This window comes from Suricata suricatta, chromosome 3 (genome assembly GCF_006229205.1).
Source record: "Suricata suricatta isolate VVHF042 chromosome 3, meerkat_22Aug2017_6uvM2_HiC, whole genome shotgun sequence".
Taxonomy (NCBI): Eukaryota; Metazoa; Chordata; class Mammalia; order Carnivora; family Herpestidae; genus Suricata; species Suricata suricatta.
Genome location: NC_043702.1, coordinates 6622972 through 6634967, shown reverse-complemented (window position 1 = coordinate 6634967; position 11996 = coordinate 6622972). Strand labels below are relative to the sequence as shown.

Below are 11996 nucleotides of genomic sequence, written 5' to 3'. Positions count from 1 at the left end.
CACAGGGCTTGAACTCATGAGCCAAAGTTGGACACTTAAGTGACTGAGCCACTCAGGCACCCCAAGTTTTTTTTTTTTAATGTTTATTTTTGAACCGAATGAGTTGGGGAGGGGCACAGAGAGGAGGACCAAGGATCTGAAGCAGCCTCCACACTGACAGGAGTGAGCCAGACATGGGGCTTGAACTCATGAACCATGAGATCGTGACCTGAGCTGAAGTCGGACACTCAACTGACTGAGCCACCCAGGGGCCCCTAAACAAATCACTTTTAGGTATATTTGGAGATTAAGGGTAAGGCAAGTAGGGATTACCTCTCTTGCTCCATAACAAGAGAGGCTGGTATAGAGCAAGATCCAAGAGGATAAAGATCACTGGTAGAGTTTTAGGGAGGGATATTACCCAGATATGTTTTAGCTTTTCCAAATATTTGTAGGTGAAGAGGGACTTGGAATAGGATTTGTAGATTATTGAGTAGAGCACATTTATCCTTGTTCAGGCCACCATCTTTGTTTGAATTACTTTCAGTTTGCCTTGGTCTGTTCTCTTCAGAGTAGCTGGAGGAATCTCTTGAGATTGTGACTATGTTACTCTTTTATTCTGGTGTCTATAAGAAGTATTCAAGTCCTAGACACCAGAGGAGTCTGGGCACAGGTGTTGGGGGGTCCATTGGAGGGGAACCAGGGTGGTGAGTGGATGTGCAGCCTTGTGAGGAGCCGACGAACAAATGTTGGGCCATGAGAAGGAAAGTCTCTTTTGAGGCATTGTAACTTGCCCCTTCTGGAATGATTTTCACTTGAAAGAGCGCCTAGATATGCCCTCTAGTGGTAGAAACTATTGGTGAGCATATCAGCTCAGGGTAAGAAAGATACTTTAAAATAATGTCTAATTAAAAAAATATATATTATAAAATTAATGTGTGGCAGAATAAACCTTGGCTATTTTAAATAAAATTTTGAGATGTAATGCTGGAGCGATTTTGATCTTTATAGTCATGAAAACCGAGGTTTGCATTTTTGCTCTGGCTTTGTGGACACGTCATGTCACCCGTGTCTGTTACTGGGTTGTTGGGGAGCTGCAATGAAATGATGTGAGGTGGTGCACGTGTAGAATTCCCAGCCTCAGCTCTGTGTGCGTATTCCACCTTTTCAGGAAAGAACGCAGCTTTACATGAATTTGATGGAAAGCAGTTTCCTGGGAGGTCCTTCAGCAGAGATTGGGTCACTTCTTAGTGGGCATGTTGTCTTCTTTCCTGGTTGTCCATCCTGTCTTGCAGGAGTTGGACTAAATGACCTCAAAGTCCAAGAATAATTGGAAAGAAAACAAAAGACCAACCTCGTAGCGGTGAGCACTCTTAGCCCCTAAATTATGCTCTTAATAGGCACTAAAGAGACTCAGGCTCCCTGGAGGAATCGTCGATTCCAGGGCTGAGGCAAGGAGCAATAAGCTGAGCCTGGAGCGTTTGGACATGCTCGGGCTGTGTCCGCATTACTCGGGCCAGCCCGGAGAGCCTCCCGCGCTGGTCGGAGATGAGGGGGTCTGAGGCCCTGACTGGCCCGCTCAGTCGGGGGTATGGGACTGTTGATCTCAGGGTCCTTTGATGCGGCACCTACGTAAAAACCGAAAAAGAGATGAGACGATTTGGGCATTGAGTTGAAATACCTTAAGAAGAAATAATTTGTCACTGTTGGAGAATGCTAGTGAACTAGGTTCTTATTTTGAAAACTAATTGAGAATCAAGACGTTTTCCTAAGTTTCCCGGAAGAGCAACATGAGTTGTCGTGTCCTACTGAGTAACAACACCAAATGGTATAAGAGAGAGGTTTCTCCTTGTGGAAATACTCCTGCTAGTAAGTAAAGAAGGACAGAGTAAATCACTTTGTGACCTTAGTGAGCGTCAGGGACCTCCGGAGGCACTGGCCCTCAGGGGTTGCGAGACCCACACAGCCGGAGCCGGCCTCCTGGCGGCGCCACACGCGGCCACATGCCTCCAGTGACCGGGTGCGGGAAATGCAGAGAACTGTGTCACGGGGGGAAAGTCAGCAAAACCCAGACTGGGAAAAAAAAAACCCTTATCTTTTATATCTGTTAGAACACTATGAACTATTTTCAGATGAAATAACTTCCCCTCAAAAATGTCCTTAAAAAATCCTGAAAATAATTCCCATCAAATAATCTTTGAAAGTGTATGATTTCTTTCAAAACAGGATTAAAGGAGGGTTAGATGGGGTGGTAGAAGGAGCAGGGTTGGCCGTGGGATACCGAGCTGACGGCTGAGTGAGTGTGGTCCATGGGGGTTTGTTGTGTAATTCTTGGTACATTTATAAACGTTCAGAATTGTCCATAAATGTTAAAAAAAAAAATGGAAAGAGAAGATAGAATTATTGAAAAAAGGCTCTACTGCCGAGTTTACTAAGACATTCCCTCCCCCCCCCTTTTTTTGGGTATTGTCCATGTAAACACATTTTTATATTTACTGCGCGTATGTAAATTTTGTGTAATATTTTAATAATACACATGTAATGCTCTGATTTCCTTTGTGGGTTTTTTTTTTCCTGTTTAGATTATTCCCTTTTTTGGTAATGTGAATGGAGCTTAGCAATTTGAGCATATATTTTAATGCTTCCATTGAATTTTCGTTTAGGCTAAACTGAAGTACCCTGGTCCCTCTTACCCTTGATATTTCTTTATCGAACTTCAGGGAGCCCCCCCCCCGCAGATAATGAGCTGCTTCTGATAGTTTTGCCACTTGCTGTTTGACCCAGCGCTGTAGTAGATCTTGTTCCTGGCATGTTTTGCTGAGGTTCCCCCAACGTTTTTAAATAAAAGCGTTTTATAAAATTAAAAAAATGTTTCTCTTTTCCCAGTTCCATTCCTCTTAGGGTTATATATTTTTTCTGCCTAGCAGTAAATAGTGCTTAAAGTTTTGTTTTTCTTGTGTTTTCATTTTTTACTACATTTTCAGTTTCTCTAAATTGATCATTGATTGCTTTTATTAAAGCTGAGTCATGAACTCCAGGCATATAAAATATAAATTGTAACAAACATCCATGTACCCAGTACCACGCTGAGAAAACAAAGCATTGCAGGCATAATAAACTCTTGGTGCCCTTTCCCTTTGCACATAGAACCTTGAGTGTAGAACCTAATCTTCAATTTTGTATTTGTTCATGTTCGTTTCTATACTTTTGCTGTATTTTGTATGTCTTCTTAAACGGTATAAACTTAATTGCAGGTTTACATGTATCCCTTTTTTGCAAACTGTTGATTTTTTTTAAGTGTATATATTTTGAGCGAGAGCAAGAATCCCAAGCAGGGCCCACACTTTCAGTGCAGAGCCCAGGCTGAGGCTCAGCCCCACATACTGTGAGATCATGACCTGAGCTGAGATGCGCAGTCGGATGCTCACCGACTAGGCCACTGAGGCGCTCCTAAGCTTCTGTGTTTTGCATTTTCTTTTGTATAGCACACTTTGATAAATATTTTATTGAAGGTTAGCACAGCATTCTTTGAAGTGGTGGTTCCAGTATAATCCCAGAGTTACTACTTGAGAATTGCCATTGTTTTACATGCTTACTAACAACTGATGTACCAGATTTATTAATTGATATTGTTATATTTGTTAATTCTTACTAATGTAACAGGTATAAGGTGATATTTCACTTCTTGTTTTAAAAGATTTTAAGTAATGTCCACACCCAACGTAGCACTCGAACTCACAACTCCAAGAGCAAGAGTCGCATGTTCTTCTAAATTTTTTTAATGTTTTTTATTTATTTTTGAGAGACAGTGCGAGCAGGGGAGGGTCAGAGAGAGAAGGAGACACAAAATCTGAAGCAGGCTCCAGGCTCTGAGCTAGCTGTCAGTGCACAGCCTGATGTGGGGCTCGAACCCATGAACTGTGAGATCATGACCGGTACCGAAGCTGGACGCTTAACTGACTGAGCCACCCAGGCTCCCCAAGAGTCTCATGTTCTTCTGACTGAGCCAGCCAGGTGCCCCTATACTTTTGTTTTAATCAGGTTACCTTTATAATTTCGAGGAGAGCCTGGGTTGCTCAGTTGGCACGTAGAGTGTCGGACTCTTGATCTCAGCTCAGGTCTTGACTTCAGGGTTGTGAGGTTCAGCTCCACGTTGGGCTCCGTGGTGGGTGTGAAGCCTTAAAATATTAGTTTTGCAAGAGGGTCACTTATCCCCCCCAGACTTCTCAGGGATATGCTGTGATTCCTTTCTAAGTTAAGGAATTGCTACGTGGTTGTCTGTTTCTCGATGAACTGTTCTCAGTGTGTTGTGACAGTGGCTATATGAAAGCTAATGGGATTTCTTTCTGTTTTTTTAAAGACCCAAAATGAACATTTTTGTAGTACATAAAAACAAAAGTCCTTAGTGCCAGAATATTTGACATTTCATTTTTATATTTTATGTCTCTCCTAGGCTCCGAGCTCTGTCCAGTGGAGGGAGTATCACATCTCCTCCCCTTTCTCCAGCTTTGCCGAAGTATAAGTTAGCAGACTATCGTTACGGTAGAGAAGAAATGTTAGCACTTTTCCTTAAAGATAACAAGGTAAGGAAAAAGGAAAGAGTTCAGAATTAGGAATGAGATTTCATGGCACGTACAGTGATACATTGATAGATGAAGGACTCACGGTTTTTCTCTCTTCTTGCTTTGAAACCTGTACCGGTTGACAGAATCTTCTAAGTGTGAGGGGTTTGTATTCTTTACAGGGGACCTAAGGTTTCATTACAGGAGTAGAAAGCTTCATGGAGACGGAATATTCAGCATTAATACTTTGTCTGATTTCCTCTTAATGTCTTTTTCAAGTCCACTTCTATCCCGGTTTGGTGGTAGAGAAAGGAATTTCTTCTCGTTTCTGTACCTCTTACTCTTCAGTTAGCGGTGAGGAGGGAGGAGGGGTCACCGCTCGCCTCCTTTCCCTTCTTGTGTTAAATAGACACTTTTTAGTAAAAATATGTTACCACAGTTGTGTTTCTTATAAATGGTCAAAACCCAAACAGTGTAAACTACACTTTCTGACTGGTGAGAGAGAATATTTTAAAAATCTACTTTGTTTTTACTTTTTATTAATGGATTGGGGATCTCAAGTTTTAATGATGATAGCTGAGGACAGATAAAATTGCATATGAAACTCTATTACTTTGTGCCTTGAGTTAAAGGGGAGGAGATTTACCCTTCCCCTGTGCACTCTGGAGTCCCAGAGTTCCTGCTGTGAACAGATCTAAAGTGGGGGTCTCATGGGAGGGAGAGGAAGGTGACGGGCATGTGATTACTGCTCTTGGTAGTTGTGGTTGAATAAGCTTTAGTCCATATTTATAATAACCACCAAGAGATAAACAGAAGAGCACTTTTTTTTTTTTAAATAAATTTTGTTAGTTGGAGGGATAGCATTAATTTCGCGGTCATGTGTTTGGTCCCACAGATACCTTCAGACCTTCTGGATAAAGAATTTCTGCCTGTCCTACAGGAGGAGCCCCTGTCTCCGCTGGCCCTTGTGCCCTTTACAGAAGAAGAACAGGTTTGTGTCGAGCTTTGAGCCTTAGGCCAAACCCCTGCTGCTTTCCACTGAGTTACGAAAATAGCAGGTTATACCACTCAGGCCCTCCGGCCCCTCCGTCCCCACAGGCCTGCCTCCTGCTTTCTGTTTTCTTGATGTAGATCTTAGACGAGATTCGGCTTTAGTTCTGAAGCTTGAGTATTCTCTAGAGGTAAAGAAGTGTTTCTATATCCTTAGGGATGATAGGAATCATCCCTTATAATTTACTTGAATAGAGCCAGAGGTAATTTTTCGGGGAGGTAGGGCCTTCTTTTCAGAAAAACTATGTTTTTCTGAAGTAATTGGCAACCTGAATTCTCACCAATGCATTTTGCCATTAAAGGAAAATGTAGATTTTCAGCCCAAAACGTGCTTGAAAATGTGTAGTTCTGTCACTGATTTTTGTTTGTGATATTGTGAAAAAGTTAGATTCTTGGGCTGGAAAGTAGATTTTGTGTTGTCTTTATTTATAGTGTGCTCTTTCCAAAGATAAATAAGAGTTTCTGATTTTATGGGACTTACGGTAGTTGCAGTAAAATGGAAAACGAAGAGCTTTGTTGGAACACTGGAGTGCCGCCGTGAATTAATCGTCACTGCTTTTTTATAAAAACCGCTTTCTTGAGACTTGGTTCATATGTCATGATATTCTTTTCTTCAGTTTATTTTGAGAAAGAGAGAGAGAGAAGGAGGGAGAGAGATGGCGGGGAGGGGCAGGGAGGGAGGGAGGGTGTAACCCAAGCACGAAACTCCTGAATTGTGCGATCCGGCTGAGCTGAACCCAAGAGTTGGATGCTTAGCCGACTGAGCCACCCACGTATGCCTGTGTTCACTCTTTTATATACAATTTGGTGGGTTTTAGTTATTCACAGAGTTGTGTAACCATCACCACAGTTTAATTCTAGAATATTTCATCATTATTTTTAATGAGAACCCTGGGTATTTCGTTTATACTCTTTTCATATCTTGCACAAAGAAATCACTACTAAGAAAGAGGCTGGTGTGCTTGGGCAGCTCAGTTAGTTGAGTGTCTGACTTCAGCTCAGGTCATGATCTCACAGTTCGTGAGTTCGAGCCTTGCCTTGGGCTCCCTGCTGTCAGTGCAGAGGCCACTTTGGGTCCTCTGTCCCCCCCATGTCTCTGCTCCTTTGCTGTTTGTGCACTCACATTTTCTCTCTCTCTCTCTCTCTCTCTCTCTCTCTCTCTCTCTCTTTCTTTCTCAAAAACAAACATTTAATAAAAGCTTATTAGAAGACCTCTGTCATAACTGTGTTAAATTCTGAAACAGGTGTGATACGAATTTTTGGTGATTTTCATCACCATAGGGTCATGAGCAGTTTTTATTGCGTTTGTAATTTCTCCTGAATCAGGCTGGTTCTGTCTTCATTCCTGAAACATAATAGCATCTAGAATCATCAGATATTTTCTTTGACTAAAAGGTGTTTATTCCTATAAAAAGTACACAGGAAGGGGTTCTGTCTCCAGTGATGGCTGAAAAGTTCATTTTCAAAACTGGGGAATTTCCTTTTCAAGTAAATTTGACATATGGCTATATTTTGTTTTAGTTTCTTAAAAAATATTCTTATTATAAAGTATTTCAAGCAAATATAGAAAATGTTATTACAGATGCTGATTTGTTTATAATTCAGATATATCAGTCTTAAAATCATTACATATTTGTGTGTGTTTTTGTTTTAAAAAAGATTTCTCATACATTTGAGACTTCCTGGGGTGTGACTTTGATTTGGATTATTTTTCTCATTCATGTTTGACTGTTTTCATTACGTGCTTGTGTATTCACGTGCCATGGAAGTTTCATTTTACAGGGCTATACAATTTTTTAAAAAGATTTTGGTATTATTTTTAAACTATATTTTAAAGCAATCTCTGTACCCACTGTGAGGCTACAGCCCTGAGATTGAGAGTCCCGCATTTTACCGACCGAGCGTCCAGGTGCCCCTGAGGAGTTTATTTTTAGGTCATCTCTGCATTCACCACGGGGCGTAAACTCAGAACCCTGAGATCACGATTTGTGTGCTCTGCTGACTGAGTCAGCTGGGCATCCCTGTAGGCTTATGAGTTTTGTGTTGAAGATCACATACTGTAGTTTTTATTCTCCAGCTTTTTTCAGTAATGATTTTTAGATTTACCTATGTTGATACACATAGCTTTAGTTTATTCATCTCTCTTGCCTAGTATTCTGTATGTGAGAAAATCCAGAGTTTTTCCAGTCTCCTCTGGTTTGATATTTAGATTGTTTTCAGATTTTGCTGTTGCAATTTATGCTGCAGTAATCATTCTTAGAACATGTGCTATAAAATCTGAATTGCTGGATTTGGTTATTTTTTTAATTTTATTTTTTGTTTTTTTGTAGTTTTAAAAATTTTAATTTTTTCTTTTTTAATACATTTACATCCAAGTTAGTTAGCATATAGTGGAACAGTGATTTCTGAAGTAGATTCCTTAACGCGCCTCACCCCTTTAGCCCATCCCTCCATCCACAGCCCCTCCAGCAGCCCTCTGTTTGTTCTCCATATTTAAGAGTCACCCTGTTTTTATATCATTTTTGCTTCCCTTCCCTTATGACCATCTGTTCTGTATCTTAAATTCCTCATATGAGTGAAGTCATATGATGTTTACTTTTCTCTAATTTCACTTAGTATAATACCTTCTAGTTCTGTCCACACACTTGGAAATGCAAGATTTCATTTTTTTGGATTGCCGAGTAATACTCCATTGTATATATATTTACACCACATCTTCTGTATCCATTCATGCATCATGGACATCCGGGCTCTTTCTGTACTTTGTTGTTGATAGCGCTGCTATAAATATTGGGGTGCACGTGCCCCTTTGAAACAGCACACCTGTATCTCTTGGAGAAATACCTAGTATTGCAGTTGCTGGGTCATAGAGTAGTTCTATATTTAAGTTTTTTGAGGACCCTCCATCCTGTTCTCCAGAGCGGCTGCACCAGTTTGCATTCCCACCAGCAGTGCAAATGAGATCCTCTTTCTCCACACTGTCACCAACATCTGTTGTTGCCTGAGTTGTTAATGTTAGCCCTTCTGACAGGTGTGAGGTGGTATCTCCTTGTGGTTTTTTGATTTGTATGTCTCTGATGATGAGCTATGTTGAGCATTTTTTCATGTGTTGCTGGCCATCTGGATGTCTTCTTTGGTGACATGTCTGTTCATGTCTTTTGCCCATTTCTTCACTGGATTATTTGTTTTTGGGTGTTGAGTTTGATAAGTTCTTTATAGATTTTGGATACTAACCCTTTATCTGATGTCATTTGCAGATATCTTCTCCCATTCCATTGGTTGCCTCTTAGTTTTGCTGATTGTTTCCTTCACTGTGCAGAAACTTTTTGTTTTGATGAGGTCCCAATAGTTCATTTTTGCTTCTGTTTCTCATGCGTCTGGTGACGTATTGAGTAAGAAGTTGCTGTGGCAGAGGTTTTGTCTGCTTTCTCCTCTAGGATTTTGATTGCTTCCTATCTTAACATTTCGGTCTTTCATCCATTTTGAGTTCATTTTTGTTTTGTATATTGTGTAAGGAAGGGGTCTAGGTTCATTTTTCTGCATGTCTCTGTCTAGTTTTCCCAGCACCATTTGCTGAAGAGACTCTATTCCATTAGATATTATTTTCTTTTTTTTAATGTAATCATTTATTATTGAGACAGAAACAGAGCATGAGTGGGGGAGGGGCAGAGAGAGAGGAAGACACAGAATCTGAAGCAGGCTCCAGGCTCTGAGCTGTCAGCACAGAGTTCAATGCGGGGCTCGAACCCACGAACCGTGAGATCATGACCTGAGCTGAAGTCAGACGATTAACTGACTGTGCCACCCAGTCGCCCCTCCATTGGATATTTTCCCTGCTTTGTCAAAGATTAGTTGGCCACATGTTTGTGGGTCCATTTCTGGATTCTCTATTCTGTTCCATTGATCTGAGTGTCTGTTTCTGTGCCAGTACCGTATTGTCTTAATGATTACAGCTGTGTAATACATCTTGACATCTGGGATTGTGATGCCTCCAGTTTTGGTTTTCTTTTTCAAGATTGCTTTGGCTAATCAGGGCTGTTTTTAGTTCCATACAAATTTTAGAATTGTTTGTTCTAGTTCTCTGAAGAATGCTGGTGTTATTTTGATAGGTATTGCATTGAATATGTAGATTGCTTTGGGTAGTATTGACATCTTAATATTCTTCCTATCCAGGAGCATGAAGTATTTTTCCATTTTTTGGTGTTGTCTTCAGTTTCTTTCATAAGCTTTCTACAGTTTATAGTGTATAGATTTTTCACCTCTTTAGTTAGATTTATTCCTAGTATTTTATGGTTTTTGGTACATGGTTCTTTATATTTTTTAAATACACAGGTGTGGGTCATGTAGTGTGGGTATTCCTACATTTGTTTCTGTAGTATTTTAAGTCCTTTTACACTCTTATCGGCAGCAAATGAGAGGGCTCATTTTTGTGCAGCCCTCCAGCTCTTGGTTTTTACATTTGGGGCACAACGTTGGCTGTCATACTTGTTTTTAATTTGTATCTCACTCGTCACTAGCAGCTTGATCATCTTTTCATATGCTTATGGCTATTATGGTTTTTGATTTGCCTGTGTTATTTGCCCATTGTTTTACTGGATTGTTTGTCTTTCGTGGTGATTTTACAATTTCTTTATATATTCTTTACCATCAATAAAATCTTAGTTTTTTTTTTTTAATAAAAGGTAGTCGTTTTCATTATAGAAAATACAGAAAGGTATAAAGGAGAGACTGTCACCCATAAACTCACCATGTAGAGACATAACTTGTTAACATTTAGTATGTTTATTGCAGTGTGTTTCCTTTTATTTTTAGTTCTCAAAATATACGAATACAGACTCGATCCAAAAGCATATTAAAAGGATTATACACCATGACCGAGTGGGACTTACCCTCAGAATGCAAATGTGATGCAACCTAAGGAAAATCAGTGTAATATGCCACATTAATAGAACCAAGGAAAAACCAACTTATCATCTCAGTTGGCACAGAAAAAGCAATTGACCAAGTCACTTTTCTTGATAAAACTGTCAGCGAACTGGGGATAGAAGGGACCTCCATCAATATGATTGAAGGCATTTATGAAAAACCCACAGTTAACCTCATTCCCAGTGGTGGAAGACAAAGCTTTTCCTGTAAACTTGGGAACAAGACAAGGTTACCTGCTTTTACTACTTTTATCCAGCATCGTGCCAGGGCAGTTAGGCTGGAACAGGACATAAATAGACCTCTAAAAAGGAAGAGGCAGGGGGCACCTGGTTGGCTTAGTCAGTTGAACATCCATCTTCAGCTTGTATCATGATCTCGCAGTTTGTGAGTTTGAATCCCACCTCAGGCTCGCTGTTGTCAGTGCAGAGCTTGCTTTAAGTTCTCTGTCTCCCTCTCTCTGCCCCTGTCCTGCTTGCTCTCTCTCTCTCTCTTTCTCAAAAATAAACACACATTTAAAAAAAATGGAAGAGAAGTAAAACTATGTCTATTTTCAGGTGACGTGATCCAACATGTAGAAAATCTTAAAGAATCTACATTCAAAAAATTATTAATACTAATAAATGAATTTAGCACAGTTATAGGGGCCAGGATCAACACAATCAACCTGCAAAGGAAATTATGAAAACAGTTTCATTTATAATAGCATCAAAAACAATAAAATACATAGTAATAGATTTAACCAAGGGGTGTAAGACTTTTACATAAAAACTACAAAAAAAAGTTGAAAGAAATCGAAGAAGATCTGTAAAGATCTAAATAAGTGGGAACCCATCAGTGTTCATTCCGTGTTGGAAGATTTAATATCATCAGCTGATCTACTGCTGCAGTCTCCATCAAAGTCCCAGTGGCTTTTGAGGTAGTAATTGAGAAACTGGTCCTAAAATTCATACAGAATTGCAAGGGATAGCAAATGGTTTTGGAGAAAGAAACAAAATTGGAAGACTCATACTTCCTGACTTCAGAACTTTACTGCAAATCTACAGGGATCACAACTGTGGTATAAGGATAGGCATACAGGTCAGCGGAGTAGAAGTCCAGAAAGAACATCAGGTTGTTTCATATGCTAAGTTGCTTTTAAGAAGCTTTGGGTGAGGCTCTCTTGTTTCACTGATGCCATAGCTGTAGTATTTTACTATTAGTGTTTGCTGTGTTCAGTATTTTTATTTTTCAGATTTATTTACATATTTATTGTTTAAATAAGGAATAAGTAATAAGTTACATGGTTTCAAAATAAAAGCCTACAGACAGTTTATAATAGGAAATCGCTTTCCCATCCCTTCCCTCAGCCACCAGCGTCCCTTTCCTAAGAGCAGCAAGTGTTAGCAGTTCGTTGTGTATTTTTGCAAGTAAATATTAAGTGTGTCTTCCCCCGGGCACCTTGGTGGCACAGTCATTTAAGCATCTGACTTCGGCTCAGGT

At 40.0% G+C, this 11996-nt stretch overlaps 1 protein-coding gene across 8 annotated transcripts in view; it reads left to right on the top strand.

The window, feature by feature from the left end:
- The window catches only part of GIGYF2 (GRB10 interacting GYF protein 2), a 134912-nt gene that overhangs the window by 31633 nt on the left and 91283 nt on the right, over positions 1-11996 (top strand). For 7 of the 8 annotated variants that reach the window (XM_029933580.1, XM_029933585.1, XM_029933584.1 and 4 more), the window contains 2 exons: positions 4433-4562; positions 5437-5532. In XM_029933580.1, coding sequence (XP_029789440.1) covers positions 4433-4562; positions 5437-5532 — 226 coding nt within the window. Of the gene's footprint in view, positions 1-4432; positions 4563-5436; positions 5533-11996 lie in introns of those variants that run through there. The other variant, XM_029933586.1, reaches the window with a different exon arrangement.